Below are 16,056 nucleotides of genomic sequence, written 5' to 3' on the forward strand. Positions count from 1 at the left end.
ATTTCAGCCACACCACTGTGCCTTGTAGCTGGGGTGGGGTTGCAGGTGATGCATGGGAAAGAGCAGGATCTAAAATACGGCAGAGCACGACTGTTGTGTGAATGGAGAGTGTGTGACTCCTCAGTGGGCTTGTTTAAGCTGTTCCCTCCCGCAGGCACTGTGCAGAGTGTATAAGAGGTTCTACTTAATTCCCCCCTTAGTTTCCTAAGACAGGGCTGGGGTCTACCATCTTCACATCATGCCTGGGGGATTTCCTGGCATAAGCTTTGTAATATTTTACTGCTTTCTAGTCACTGCAATGGTGTGCTCACTTGTGTGCTGTCTGGGCAAGGGGGGAGCCAACTAACATTTTTAACCTTGAGTGGTCTGCCTCGTATAGGGGCAGAAACACCAATGAGAGACTCTGTCCCATCAGGTTAACGAGCTGCTTTGGAACTTAGACTCTACCATCCTGGCAGTTTGGCTGGAAGATCTTAAGAAAGAAAAGAACTCCGGGACAAACACCTATGGTAAGAATACTTGCAGTGCCCTGACTGCCCCGAAGTGCACGTTAATTAGGAGGTGTGGGGAGGCAATATGCCAGAAGACATGGGGAGATTCTGCTCAGTGTTTTGAGGTGCCTGTGCAAGGTCAGGAGAAACGGCCCTGGTTCACTAGATTTTGCTCACGGGCATTGTCTGGGCCAGCTGCTCTGGAAGCAATGCCAAACCTCACTGCCCATCAGTGGGCTTCTGAAACATCTACACCAGTGACTGAGGATCCCAGCCCTTAAAGCTGATGTCCCCTTTGGGGAAAGGTCTTTTGCAGGGAAGAGGAGGAGCACAGAATTTTTAGGTTCTTTTTAGCAAATTTTTGAGCTCAGGGTTGCTTTGTGCTGGGTGCTTCACAGACACAGTAGGAGACTGCCCCTGCCCCAAAGAGCTCACTATCTTAATAGGCAAGGTAGAGGATGGGAGACAGGAGGGGTGGTTATCCCCCTGTACTGAGAGCAAAGTGACTGGGCCCTAGTCACATAGGGAGTCTGGCAGGACAGGGATTGAACCGGGATCTTTTGTGTCCAGTGTAGTGTGTTAACCCCAAAGCTAGTCTTCCTCCCTGGAGCAGAGGGTGACTGAAGGTTAGACAGGCTGAAGGGCTGCTGAAATAATCTTTGGTGGCGGCCATGACAGAGATAGGGCCCGAACATTCAGCTGGATCCCCCCAAGCTGTGAGTGGGAAAGGTCCGGCAGGGTGCCAGCTGTGACCTTACTGCCCCAGCCCCCATGCAATGCGTAATGACGACATTTCTCTGTGTAGTTCAGCTCTGGACAGTGGGGAACTATCACTGGTACCTGAAGCAGAGCCTGCATTTTGGCAGCGCTGAGAAAAGCCAGCTCGTGTCACTGCGGTGGGACCCTGAGATCCCACGTCGACTGCACGCTCTCTGCAGGGGGTGGCACGCCCTCTGCTACGACTGGCACTGGAGCACCGACCGCAGCACTGGGGAGGAGAGCCGCCTTGTGGCCAGCGTGGCCGTTATTGATGGAGGTGACTGCTGGAGACCAAGTCAGTGGCGGGGGGATGTGTTAAACATTGGTGTGTCCGCTGTTTAGCAGGTCTGTCTGTCTGGGGCATTGCAGTGCTGGAGTCACTGAGGGACATGATAAAAGACCCTAGTGTGAGGGAGAGCTCCCTCCTTCAGGGCTAAATCCAAAGCCCCTCAGAGTCCCAATTAATGGGCTTTCAATCAGGGCCTCCGTGAGCAGAGCAGCCCTTCGTTGTACCCTCCCCACGCTCCAAGCCGCCCCTTCCGCTGGCAGTATTGCTGTGCCCGTTGCAGTCCGGGTCAGAGCTGGAGCTGCAGTCGTGGGATGGTTCACAGCCTGAGCTTCCTGTTTTCTCAGATAAGGTGCTAGTAACGGCCTTCCAGCATTCTGTGCTGCCTCCGCCCCTGTGCACATTCCCTCTCCAGCTCCAGCAGGCGGTGAACCAGGTCGCATTCCACCCAGACCCCGCAAAGAGCGCAGACCTTGCTGTCCTCGACGCCAGCAACAGGATCTCCATTTACAGAGTCGGTGTGTGGTTCCTCTTTCTCTCAGTTCCTGGGTTTGCTGCACCTCTGCTCTCTCCATGGTCTTCTCAAGCGCGCCCTTTCAGGTCTCAGACCTCCAAGTGTCATGTCTGTATGAGCAGGGACCCATGTCCCTCTTCCTCCAGATAAGGGATCTAGGCTTGCTGTCCCCCTGCAGTTAACTCTTACTATCCCAGCAAGTCTGCAGTGAGTGCAGCACCTGTGGTTCACTCTCTCTCGGCACAGTGAGCAGCCAGTTTTCACAGAGCATTTATTGTATTTAGAACAGAAGAATTACAGGAAAACAATCCTAAAGCAACAATCCGTCTTCCCGCATGCTGGGCTTACCAAGTGTCCCCTGTCTTCCCCCCCATCATGGAGACCCTGACAAGTTCCAGGGCTTCATGCCCTTCCAGCAGGGTTTGCCTGCTTGGTAACAGTCTCAGGTCAGCTCAAAGGTCAAATGAGGGACACTCAGTTAGTTAGTTCAGGCTGACCTTTTACACCACAAGCTCTTTCTTTGTCATCTGGGCTTCTTGATCCGGGTCTGATCCAGCCTATGCAGTTCCTCCCAGGGGATGGTACTACTCTGGAGTTGTTTGCTTGTCCCAAGGATTTTAGTCCTGGAATATTGTGTGGCAAAATCTCAGGCCATGGGTGAGTCAGTAACAGAAGGGTCAGGAAGGTGTCATTTGATTTGTAAAAACCTACAGAATCATCATTTCAGTGGTGTCCACCTCCGTGGTGTGGCAGAGGGGACTCGCTGACATCCCAGCCACCCCCACTCCCAGCTTCATGTCTTTCAGTTGGAAATTTTGATAATAGCATCATTGGATATGGGTCAAGTTGGGTATCTTTCGAAAGCTTTCTCCCACAGATGCAGTGATACCAAGCATGACAAACCTAGAACAATTATGTACATGTGTATATATATATATTTGAGAAAATGTTTACAAATACATTTATTTTAATTATACTTTAACACAAAGATGCATTGCTTATGTTTAAAAAAAAAAAAAGCAACCCTTAACATCTTGGCAGGTGTTAAGTTTCTAGTTTGCGAGTTTTTACCTCAGCCACACTATCTATGTTTGCTATGTTGTAAGGTCTCTGTTGGTGTAAGGTTTCTGGTCCCCTTGTAAGTAGGTGCTGGATTAGGAAGACCATGCAAAATGACCATTAGTTTGCTTTTTGCCTGGCACATATGCATTGTTCCGTCGCATTCGAACATCGATAGTGCTACCACGGAGAACTCAGACTTTCCCAAAGTCTAACATAGATCAGCATCGTACTGAGATCTGGACACAACCAGGTGATGAACAAACAATGATCTGTCTACAATTAGCTCTGTACTGATCTCTGCCACCTTCATTCTGACTTTTTTTTGCATTAGAGCACAGCTTTCATCTGTTCTTCTTAATAGGAATCCATAGATTTGGTGGAGCCTGGGATAATTCTTTGGGTTTTGAGGGCTTCCTACAAGTCATGGCTAAGGCTAAGATTTTGTAACGGACTTTTTTTTTAGTAAAAGTCATGGACAAGTCACAGGCAATAAACAAAAATTTCACAGAAGCCCATAACCTATCTCTCTGACTTTCACTAAAAATAGCCCTGACAAAATGGGGAGGTGGGTTCAGCTCAGCAGCCACTGTTGTTGGGGCTCCGGTGTCTCCTGCCGCTGCAGTGGGAGCTCCAGGGTTCCTCCCAGGCATCAGCTGAGCAGCTCTTGGCGGGACGCCCACCACTCGTGGCAGTAGGAAGCTCTGGGGGTCCCCTGCCACCTGCAGCAACTGGGAGCTCCAGGGTCCCCTGCCGCCTGCGGAAGCTGGGCTACTGCAGGGTCTCCTCACCCCCCCATAGCGTCTGGGAGCTCCAGGAGTCCCCCCGCCATTGCTGGAAAGCTGTGGGGTCCCCGCACCAGGGTGGAGGTGAGGGGCCGGCTTGGAGCTCTAGCTCCGGGGCAGAAAATGTCACTGAGGTCAATGGAAGTCACGGATTCTGTGACCTCTGTGATGTAATCATAGTCTTAGTCATGTCCCAGAGTATCCATTCAGCTGACCTCTTTAACAGTCTCATCACTGAAGACTGTTGTTCATCATGATATTAATGAGCTCCTGTAGGTCATGCATTTTGTATCCGTGAAACTGCCATGTACTGCAGGACAAAATGCTTCTCTGTAAAAATTTAGCAGTTGCAAACAGTCTTCATATTACTGTTGACATTGGCCTTTTTTCTGCTTTTGATAGCACCACAACTTTTAAGGATATGCGCTGTGATTCATGTCTGTGGGTATGATTACCACAGACTAAGTCCATGTCCCATAGTTCATCTTCAGTAAGTGCTTCCAGAGTCTTTTGGCTTTGTTCCTCTTCAGTCGCATTCAGAGCAACTGTTTCTCTGTACTTAGCCTCTAGATTGGCCATCGCCACCACTTTCCTACCCATTACAGCTTCTGCAAGGCAATTGATGAACAATTTCAATTGCACAGTTTGCAGGAGTAAAATCAGTATTTGTTTCTATTGCTTTTACCTTTCGATGCAACACATTATATACATTCTTGGTGCATCACTCGATGTGATATGAAATGTCATGTGTGGGTGTGTTTTGGGTCATTGCACTCATTTAACTTTACTTTCCATGGAACTTTCTTGCTGATTGCTTCATACAGTTTCTCACCTGTCTCACATATAGTAACTGTGTTTAACGGATGCTTTCGGGCTTAGGGCAGAAAAAGCAAGTGTTTTTCTCAAAACACATTCCATGGCTAGTATAAGGCAAGTCTCACCTACGGTTGGCCTTGTTGTGGGATCTTCAACTTTTTTCTGATCCTTGATGTACTTCCTCCCCCAATCTTGCCAAATTCAGTTTATGTGCACTTCTGATAGCATGTATCGTCCCTGCAAGCATTGTGTTTAGGTATTCTCCAAAGATTCAGCTACTAGTTAGTACTCTCCCCATTGATGCCTAAAAATGAGCAAGACTGAAATAAAAACCAGTATTTTGTAATAAATTGCTTTGGGATTGTAATTAATTATGTGATGTAACTGTGTGGGTGCTGTTTGTGGATGCAGTCCAGTAATTTATTGCCTGGATACTGACATCTTAACCAGTGCCTCATTGCCACTCATAACAGATAAATAAAGCTGACAATCAGTACCACTGACCTGCTTCATTTTGGGCGATGATGGCAAATCAACCTGAAGCACTCCTTTCATTTATGGTAATCTGTAATATTTAAAAAATTAAATCAGATGTCATGTTCTGAGCGTTTAGCTGATAACAGAGTACTGTCACAATTTAGCTGAGAGTGCTGTGTTAAACATGCCTGTGTTTAAAAATCCAATTTTTAATTATTCTTTAAAGTTTTCATGAATATATATCTACATAATTGCTTTAGGTTTGTCATGTTTGGTACCATAGTACTTAAGCAAGAAATGGCTTTTGAATGGTACCAAGTCAACCCATTACTGATTTCACTGTATTATCAAAATTTCCACCAATCCAAGGACCTGGAGCTGGGAGCCGGGTGTCACCAAATCCCTGGTTCCATACTGAGGAGGACGGCACCATTGGAATTATGATTCTGTAGTGGTTTTTTTTTATCAAATGACACCTCCCTTATCTTTCTATCACTAACTCACCCACAGAATTACACATGCTCCCAATAATTATTCCCCACTGATTTTTAGCTCCTGGAGGAAGCTTGGTAACGCTGCCTCGTGTAGCTAGAATACAATCCCCAGCTCACAAGGAAACAGATCACATTTCTAGATACACACGTTAATGAATATCTCCTGTGCCCATAGCGTCTAGCACATCTCACAATAATTGTCTTTTGAAGTTTCTATACTTCCAGGGTCTCGTATCTGCCACCCTCTGCACATTGTACTGCATGCCTGCCCCTGGGCATGCTCCTCCCTCTGTGTGAGCTATGCTGAGTGATGCTGGTGCTTGCAGATCAGCCTGGCACACACAACTTTCTCTTTCAAATGCCCAGGTCTTTGATGCGGCCCCAGCCTTGTACCAATGGCCTTGTAGTTGATGGGAGGCTTGCATGACAAGCAAATGCAGTGTTTAACCCCGGTCCAGCTGGATGCCATCTCAGGTGACTCATTGCTGAAGCAATAGCATCTGAGTTTGTGAGTTTGTTGTGTGGCCTGTTCCCTCTTATGCCTGCAGAATGCTGTGAGGCATCCTGCATGGACTGCCAGGATTGGTTTGGCATCCTCCTTCTGAAGATGGCTGTGATCCTAGAGCGTAGTGATGGCAAAGGCCCCTCAGCCCTAGTTCAATGCAGGATCAGTCCCTCATGGACAACCCATTGAAGAGCTCAGCTGTCAGTGTGCTGAGTGATAGGAGGGCTCCCCCCACCCCTCCAGGAAGGCTGTCACCTGTTTTTGGTTTCATGCTACACATTTAAGAGTATGACTCTTGCTGTGCACAAGTGAGAATTGCAGAGGCAGTTGATGTAGAAGAGAGAGCCTAATGAACAGGCCACTGCATGTTGAATTGCCCTCAGTAATGGTTAGATTGGGAGCAATGTACTTTGCAAATCTCTGGTGGTTGTGCTTGAAGGGCGCTCTAATATGCCTGTATGCTCCATTTGCCAGGTGACGGCACTGTGAAAGACCCCACTGTTACATTGGGAGGAAGTGGATTTAAAGCTTCTGTTGAAACACCTCATCTGGAAAAAACCTACAGGTACTGCAGGCCTATTGTGAGTTCTGGGAAACAGGGCCCGGGGCTGTATATAGGCAGTGGCTGACTGCTGGGTGAGAGGTGCCTCCTGCTTAGCTTAAGGGCCCTTATTCCTGCTGTGCAGGGACTCTGGCCTCAACTGACACTAAGGAAGCACAAACGAAGCCCTGGCTGGGCAGCGTGGCACCCTCTCCCCCAGGGTGGCTGGTTTGGGTCTAGCTCTGCCGGCTAGCGGCGGCTGTGACCGTCTCCAGGGTCTTCGCTTTTAGCACGGGAAGAAACACCACGTTCTGGCACCCCTAGCAACAGGGCATGCCACAGGGCATGCTTCCCTCCCCAGGGATGTGGGCACTGGAGGAATGAGGTGCACCAGTGCAAGGCTGCTTGTACTGGAAGGGCCAGTGAGTGCTTCAGCCCCTCCCCTCTCTGCGTTCTCGCACACCAAGCCCAGCTGACCAGGCAGGTGAGTCCCACTTTGGGGAGGCAGATGGCTCCCTAGGCACATGGCATGGGGTGCCAGATGCACCACCTTGGGCTAAAAGTGTGTGCTACAGATCAGTCGTCCTGGAGTGTGACTACACCCTTTACTCTGATCGCCTGCATGTGTCCATTCCGCTTCAGGTGTGCGTGCACTCAGGACACCAGCGTCAAGAGATTTGTCCTTTAGCAGTACCCACTGAGGTGATGCATGTGTCCTCTGCTGCCTCGTGCTGCTGTGCAGTGATATAAGAGGTGGACCTGATCCCTCTCATTTCCTTCTTACTGTCCATGGTAGGTAGTCTGCACATGTTAGCTGCTTCTTTGAGTGCTTGTTCATGTCCATTCCAATCAGGTGTATGCGCGCACATGTGCAGGATAGCCAGAAGACTTTTCCCATAGCAGTCTCCATCGGGTCAGCCTGGGCACCCCCAGGAGTCGCGCCTTCGTGGCGCTCAATATAGAGCCCTGCCGACCCACCACCCCCCTCAGTTCCTTCTTACTGCCCGTTACGGTTAGCTGGAACTGTGACGTTGCACTCCGTATGTTTTATGGAAATCTGTTCATAAGTGTGAATATGAGGTGACTGGGATATACTTTATTGAGAAGATCTCTTGTAAGGTGTCATTGCAAAGCTTAGGATCTACTGAGTGTGTTCATTCCATCTGTTTGCATGTATCATTTCTAGGACTGGAGGCAGGAGAATAAGAGAGAAACTTGTATCACTGAGGTAAACCTTTTAAGTGGAAGCCATTAAGGGTGCTCCAGAATCAGTCACCTGTACGCGGCTCTGTTTACTTGCAAGCCTTCCGGGTAGGTGCCGGCCAGCCCTGGGAGAATGGAGGCTGAGGTCTCACAGGACATGTGACCATGTCACCTGCTACTGGAATCCATCTTAAATCTGGTGCTTTTCCATTTAGAAGGAGGGATGGGAACCCAGAGAGACATAAGATTCCCGCCTTGGGCCAAAGCTATAAAAAGGGGTGGAGCAGAACAAAGTGGGCTGCAGTCATGAGAAATCCCCTCGTTACCACCTGAGCTGGAACTAACAAGGATTGTACCGGGGAAAGGATTGGGCCCAGACTAGAAAGGAGTCTAATCTGTGAAACAAGCTTATTGGAACATCTGTGAGGGTGAGATTTACCTGTAATCAGTTTTTTAATGTATTAGGCTTAGACTTGCGTGTTTTGTTTTATTTTGCTTAGTAACTTACTTTGTTCTGTCTGTTATTACTTGGAACCACTTAAATCCTACTTTTTATACTTAATAAAATCACTTTTGCTTATTAATTAACCCAAAGTGAGTAAGTGATTAATACCTGGGGGAGCAAACAGCTGTGCATATCTCTCTATCAGTGTTATAGAGGGTGGACAGTTTGAGTTTACCCTGTATATGCTTTATACAGAGTAAAACAGATTTATTTGAGGTTTGGATCCCATTGGGAGCTGAGTGTCTGGATGCTGGAGATAGGTGACCTGCTGAGCAGTTTTTAATTAAAGTCTGGAGCTTTGGGGGTGTGGACCAGACCTGGGTCTGTGTTGCAGCAGGCTAGCATGTCTGGCTCAACAAGGCAGGGTTCCGGAGTCCCAAGCTGGCAGGGAAAACGGGCTCAGAGGTAATTTCAGCATGTCAGGTGACAGTCCCAAGGGGGTCTCTGTGACCAAACCTGTCACAGGAACGTCCCATAGCCTTTGCTTTGCAAGTGCCTTTATTCCCCCCCGGGGTCCCGCACTCAGCACGCCCTTATTGGTGCAGAATTCCCTGGCTCCATCATCCCAGGAACCGGTGCCGAAAAAGGACTCCTCCCGAGACCCTCGGCACTGGCATGGCTCCTCCCACGGCCAATCAGCTAGGCACCAGTCTCAGTTGCCGGTGCCTCAGAAGAGGAAGAGCCGGAAAGGGGGTGTTCTCCCCCAACAGCCAACGGCTGTGAGACCCCATTCGGGCCACAGAACCAGGTCCCTGGGCAGAGCCACGTCAACTCCTGCCCAGGTGAGGCAGTTAAGTCTGGGCCCGCCACAATTGCTGGACCCTACTGGCCAGCAACTGCCACTCCCCTTGACACTGGAGGCTTTTGAGGCGGCTCAAGACTTGCTGTGTCTCACTGCGCGGTTCTGGCCCCCTAGTACAGAGCTGGCTCCGGCCCCGCCTGCAGCACTGTGACCCCAGGTAGAATCAAGAGGGAAGCCGGCGGTGATGTCCCGGCACGCCCCTTCTCCATGGCACCCCCTGGCACCAACACCTCTGGAGAGAGAACTCAGTTGGTCCCTGCGCTCCCGATGCTCGGTGCCCCAAAGCACGGCTCCTCCATGGTCTTCGTGTTCGGAGACCTCCGAGTTGGAGTCAGACTCCTACCTCTCTGATAAGGGCAGGAGGTCCAGGTCACGGCAGGAGAGACGTGCTTGCCCAGCGCAGTGGCAGAACCCCGCGCAGTGGCCCTTCTGGACTCCATGGGCTTTTCACGAGAGCCAGGGAAGGAGCCAAGAGTCCTGCTCGGCAGTGACTTTGTTGGCTTTGGCCACCTGTATCCCACCGGCTGAGCAACCAGCCACTGAACCACCAACATCGACACCCTCGGCTGCGGCACCGTCGCTCGCGCTGGCTTCGGCTCCAGCTCCGACATCTGCACCGGCGTTGATAGTGGCCCCAGTGGCTCCAACAGCGGCTCTGGCACTGACCGCGCCGCCACGGAGGCTGGTGCCCACCACCCCAGTACCAAACACGGCACCGTCCATGTCTGTTCCTGCACAGGACCCCCGAGAGTCACAGGATCCCTTGGGTGCTGATGGCAGGGAGCAGCTGCCGTTACTTGGAGCTTCCTCCTCTTCGTTGCCGAACAAGGCGCTGGCTGGTACCGCCGTCACCCCGGCACTCGAGGACAGTTGGGTGTTGCAGCAGTTGCTGTGCCGCGTTGCCCGGGGTCTGGGCATCAAGGCAGTGGAGGTAGTCAAGGACTCTGGACCTTCCCGTATTGCCTTACTGCTCATAAAAATTATCACGGACATCAACAAAACCCTGTGGCAGACCCCAGCCTCATTGCCACCCGCTGCCAAGCGCAATGAAAGGTGATCCTTTGTGCCTTCTAAGGGTTATGAACATCCTTATTCCCACCCGCAACCTGATTAGCTAGTTGTGCATGCTGCTAATCATCCTGAGCGGCAAGGTTTTCAAGGGCCCTCCCCTCAAAACAGGCAGGCTAAAACACTTAACCTTTTCAGGAGGAAGGTCTATTCTACAGGTGGATTGCAACTCCATATTTCCAGCCAACAGGTCGTTGTCATCTGGTACTCTTTTAATACCACTACTGCAATGGCAAACTTTGTGAGCTACTCCTAGACTCCTGTGCTGAGTTTTTGGCCTTGGTTGAGGCAGGCAAGCTAATCTCCCGAGCTTCCCTCCAGGCGGTGCTGGATACTGCTGATGCCACCACAAGAGTCATGGCTACAGGGGTGACCATGAGAATGGGTTCCTGGCTCCAGGTCTCTGGTCACCCGTACAAGGTCCAGCAGACCATACAGGACCTCCCCTTCGAGGGTCTGACTCTGTTTTCAGAGAAGACAGATAAAAGGCTACATAGCCTAAAAGACTCTAGAGCCACCCTCAAATCCTTGGGCCTACACACTCCCGCCACGCAGCGGAAGCCTTTCAGGCCTCAGCCGCCTCCACGGTTCTACCAACAGGACAGCTCCTGGAGGAGGAATAGGAGTGGCAGGAAAAGGCCACACCCATCCTCAGGCCAGGACTCTGGCCAACCCAAACCACCTTCAGGCCCCATACCGGCCTTTTGAAGGTGCGGTCAAGGACTGCACACCAGATCAAAAACTGGATCTACCCCACCTTACCTTTTCCTCCCAACTGTCCCCTTTCTACCATGCATGGTCCCGTAGCACTTTGGACCGATGGGTGCTCTTCACGGTAGAGAGGGGATAACCCATCCAATTCTGTGCCCTTCAACCCCACTTCCTTGTCCCTCTTCAGGGACCCCTTGTGACAGGTTCAGTCACAGAGACCCCCTTGGCACTGTCACCTGATGTGCTGAGACTACCTCTGAGCCCATTTTCTCTGCCAGTTTGGGCCTCCAGAACCCTGCCTTGTCGAGCCAGACTTGCCAGTCTGCTCCAACACAGATCCAGGGTCTGAACCATGCCCCCAAAGCTGCAGACTTAACTGAAATCAGCTTAAGAAGTGCTCCTGTCTCTAGCATCCTGACACCCAGCTCCCAGTGGGATCCAAACCCCAAATAAATCCGTTTTACTCTGTATAAAGCTTATATAGGATAAACTCATAAATTGTCTGCTCTCTATAACACTGATAGAGAGATATATACAGCTGTTTGCTCCCCCAGGTATTAATTACTTACTCTGGGTTAATTAATAACAAAAGTGATTTTATTAAGTATAAAACGTAGGATTTAAATGGTTTCAAGTAATGACAGAACAATGTAAATTACCATGCAAAATAAAACCAAACATGCAAGTCTAAGCCTAATACATTAAGAAAGTGATTACAGATAAAATCTCACCCGCAGAGATGTTCTAATAAGCTTTCACAGACTGGACTCCTTCCTAGTCTGGGCCCAATTCTTTCCATGATATAGTTCTTGTTAATTCCAGCTCAGGTGGTAACTAGGGGATTTCTCATCAATGGAACCTCCTTTGTTCTTTTCCACCCCCTTATACAGCTTTGGCATAAGTCAGGAATCTTTTGTCTCTCTGGGTCCCCACAATTCTTTCTAAATGGAAAAGCACCAGGTTTAAGATGGATTCCAGTACAAGGTGACATTGTCACATGTCCTGAGGGATCACAAACATTCTTACTTCCTGGCCTGACTCACAAGAAGGCTTGCAAGTAAACAGGTTTCAGAGTAACAGCTGTGTTAGTCTGTATTCGCAAAAAGAAAAGGAGGACTTGTGGCACCTTAGAGACTAACCAATTTATTTGAGCATAAGCTTTTGTGAGCTACAGCTCACTTCATCGAATGCATACTGTGGAAAGTGTAGAAGATCTTTTTATACACATAAAGCATGAAAAAATACCATGAAAGCTTATGGTCAAATAAATTGGTTAGTCTCTAAGGTGCCACAAATACTCCTTTTCTTTTTGCAAGTAAACAGAGCCATTTACAACCAATTGTCCTAGTTGATTGGAGCCATCAACATTCCAAAACGCCATTAATGGCCCACACTTTGCATAATTACAATAGGACCTCAGAGTTATATTTCATATTTCTAGTTTCAGATACAAGAATGATACATTTATACAAATAGGATGACCACACTCAGTAGATTATAAGCTTTGTAACGATACCTTACAAGAGACCTTTTGTGTGAGGCATATTCCAGTTACGTTATATTCATGCTCATTAGCATTTTTTCATAAAATCATATGGGATGCAACGTCACACCCCTTTCACGAGCAACTCCTTTCATAGGAGGTGCACTCACTCCTTTCGCTAGGAGTAGTGGAAGAGGTTCCTCAGGAGCAGAAGGTCAGGGGTTTCTATTCTCGGTATTTCCTAATACCAAAAGCCAAGGGTGGGCTCAGGCCCATACTAGACCTGCGAGAACTCAACAAATTTGTGAAGAAGCTCAAGTTCCGCATGGTCTCTTTGGCCTCCATCATCCCTTCCTTGGATCCAGGAGACTGGTATGCTGCACTCGCCTTGAAGGACACATACTTTCACATAGCAAAAAGAAAAGGAGTACTTGTGGCACTTTAGAGACTAACCAATTTATTTGAGCATGAGCTTTCGTGAGCTACAGCTCACTTCATCGGATGCATACCGTGAAAACTGCAGAAGACATTATATACACACAGAGACCATGAAACAATACCTCCTCCCACCCCACTGTCCTGCTGGTAATAGCTTATCTAAAGTGATCATCAAGTTGGGCCATCTCCAGCACAAATCCAGGTTTCCTCACCCTCCGCCCGCCCCCCCCCCCCACAGTTTGTGGTGGCAGCTCTGCGTCCGTGTTCGGAGCCTGCTCGCTCAGGGCTACTTCAGTTAGGAGCACTCCTCCAGACATTGTAGGGTCTTGATAATACTCTACCAGTACCGAGGGGAAAAAACCACTGGTATGGTGCTTTGAAGGACTCATCTTGCAAGAGATTGAGGTTCCCAGCTCCTTCAACCAGGATACAGGGGAGGGTGTCCTTGGAGAGGAAGTACTTGTTGGTGCCAATAGCACCTCAAGCGGGGTTTTCAATTCCAGCATCAAACCCTGTGCCTCTGAAACCAACTGCTGCTGGAATACCATCCCACTCTGCGGTACTGAACCCTTTGACACAAGGACAGAAGCAACAGGGAATCTCTCTGTGCTGGTAACGGACAGTCTTGCACCTCCTTATCTGGTGCATCAAGAGGCAAGCCTAGGATGCTTTCCTTGGTATCGTCATCTCCTGAGTCTTGATGGCGGTCCTTGGCACCAAGAAGTACTGTGTCCTCCTGGTCAGGTGACTTGGGTTCATTTTCAGAACCAGAGATTGGCTCATATGTGTCTCGATCTAGAGAGAGGTGACATCACTTTCCATCCAGGCTTTTTCGCCCTTGGTATACAGCAGAGATTCCACGTTGGTTGAGGGACGTGGATCCTTGGTCTGGAAGAGGTTGGAGTCTAATGCCCTACTAGCTGCCATACTGGAGCCTCTGAGGGTTTCCTCCCACCACCAGATTCTCCCTCGAGATCCCCAAGTAGACCACCAGAATAGTCTGTGTGAGATGGCATGAGAGGTCACCCTCGGTACGGGGTTGGGTGCCGAGGAGGAGCAAACTGTCCCAGCAGGATCTCTGTCAGAGGAATTAAGGAAGGTTCCACCTCAACTTACTCTTTGTTCCTCCTCCTCCCTGGTGGTGTCCAGTGTGTCCTCACCTCTTCAGGATGGTTACAGGGCATGTTAGGACCTGCTGAAGAAGGTGGCTTCCTCTCTGGACATACAAGTGGAGGTAGTTTAGGAGAGCTCACATTGATTGGTGGATATTTTGGGTTCAATAGTGCCCTTTTGAGGAGCTCTCCTCATTAATGAGGCTATTCTGGAGTCCACAGAAGTCTTGTGGCAAACACTGCCTTTTCTAAGACTGATGGCCCAAAGGACTAAGGAGAAATATCATGTATCATGTCCCCTCATAGGGATTTGAGCGTTTGTACAACTCCCACGCCCCCTTAGGGTTTTTGCTGGTCTCAGCTGTGATCGAGAGCTCATCGGGCAACCTGTTTGTACCCCAAAGTCGAGAGAGGCAAAGAAACACGCTCTTTTCACTAGAAAAATTTATTTTGTTGCTAGACTGCAGCTTCATATTTCAAACCAGCAAGCCTTGCTGGGGAGATAAGATTTCTTCCACTGGGGCAATGTTCTCAAGTTTGTAGACAAGTTACTTGAGATGCCAGACAAGAGTTTCTGGCAGTAGTGGACAAGAGAAAATGGTTTGCTTGGATCTTTTTCCAGGCTGCTTTGCATGGGACAGACTGCGGCCGGGGCCATGGGCCTCTGCTGTCACAGTGTGTAAGTGTTCATGGCTTCAGTCATCAGGTCTTCCTCTGGAGGTCCAACAGACTATTGGGTATCTCCCCATTGAGGGACTGACCCTATTTTCCCATCAGACTGATAAGCTTCACAGTTGCAAGGACTTCAAGGCTACGCTGAAGTTTGTGGGGTTTGTACTCCACTTTCTAAAAAGCAATTCTGCCGTCAGTCATTCCACTGTTACCAGCCCTTTACACCATCACAACCTGTCCAGACTAGGAGGAAAAGGAAGAGTCATAGGAGGAGACTACCACCTCCTCATTTCTCATCCGCAGTGAGCTTGTCCAGACAGCCTGGAAATGCAAAGCAGTCTGATTCTTTTGTTGAAGACAGCTTATCAGTTTGCCTTACACCAGCTTCTCCTGTTCCTGTTTTTTCCAATAGGTTATTTGAACTTTTAAGCGACTGGACCCATACTAACACAGATTGGAAGGTCCTAAACACTGTGGAATACCCTTCAATGTATTTCTGTTCCCTGCCCCCAATCCCCTTCATCCATCCCTTTACAGAGGCCACTCTCACAGGAGGTCCTCCTTTGGGAAGTTCAGTTTCTCCTCCTGTTAGGAACCATAGAGAAGATCCCTCCTCTCCACAGAGGGAAAGGATTTTATTCATGCTGTTTCATAGAATCACAGAATATCAGGGTTGGAAGAGACCTCAGGAGGTCATCTAGTCCAACCTCCTGCTCAAAGCAGGACCAATTCCCAATTTTTGCCCCAGATCCGTAAATGGCCCCCTCAAGGATTGAACTCACAACCCTGGGTTTAGCAAGCCTAATGCTCAAACCACTGAGCTATCCCTCTCCCCTTCCTAATTTCAAAGGCAAAAGGAGCGCTCAGACCCATCTGAGAGAGCTGAACGAATACAAAAGGAATTTTGCATGGTCACCCTAGCATCCATTATCCTCTCCTTGGATCCCAGTGACTAGTATGCTGCCCTTGACTTGAGGGATTCACATTTCCGTGTGTCCATCCATCAAAGCCACAGGAGATTGCTCAGATTTATGGTCAGTTTACATTCCTGACTGTTGGCCGATCCACCGCCCTGGGAGTGTTCACAAAATGCACGGTGGTCTGCATTCCTAAGGAAAACAGGAGTTCTGCTTTTTTCCATACCTGTACCACGGGTTGGTGAGAGATCAGTCCAAGAACCAGGTAGAATTCGGGGGAGACTGTTGATCAATGAGGAAAAGTCAGTCTTCTCCCCGCTCAAAGAATAGAGTTTATAGGTGTGGTCTTGGATCCTATGGTAGCTGGGGCTTTCTTCCTATAAACCAGAGTCCAGACTGTCAACCATCACATTAAACG

At 49.1% G+C, this 16,056-nt stretch overlaps 1 protein-coding gene across 2 annotated transcripts in view; it reads left to right on the top strand.

Moving 5' to 3' along the window:
• Nucleotides 1-16,056, top strand: part of ELP1 (elongator acetyltransferase complex subunit 1) — a 106,612-nt gene that overhangs the window by 23,617 nt on the left and 66,939 nt on the right. For both annotated transcript variants that reach the window (XM_084628036.1, XM_084628037.1), the window contains exons 10-13: nucleotides 416-509; nucleotides 1,297-1,527; nucleotides 1,884-2,054; nucleotides 6,661-6,751. In XM_084628036.1, coding sequence (XP_084484162.1) covers nucleotides 416-509; nucleotides 1,297-1,527; nucleotides 1,884-2,054; nucleotides 6,661-6,751 — 587 coding nt within the window. The remainder of the gene's footprint in view (nucleotides 1-415; nucleotides 510-1,296; nucleotides 1,528-1,883; nucleotides 2,055-6,660; nucleotides 6,752-16,056) is intronic.

The sequence above is a fragment of the Lepidochelys olivacea genome (assembly GCF_965140295.1).
Source record: "Lepidochelys olivacea isolate rLepOli2 genome assembly, chromosome: 5".
In the NCBI taxonomy this organism is placed as follows: Eukaryota; Metazoa; Chordata; order Testudines; family Cheloniidae; genus Lepidochelys; species Lepidochelys olivacea.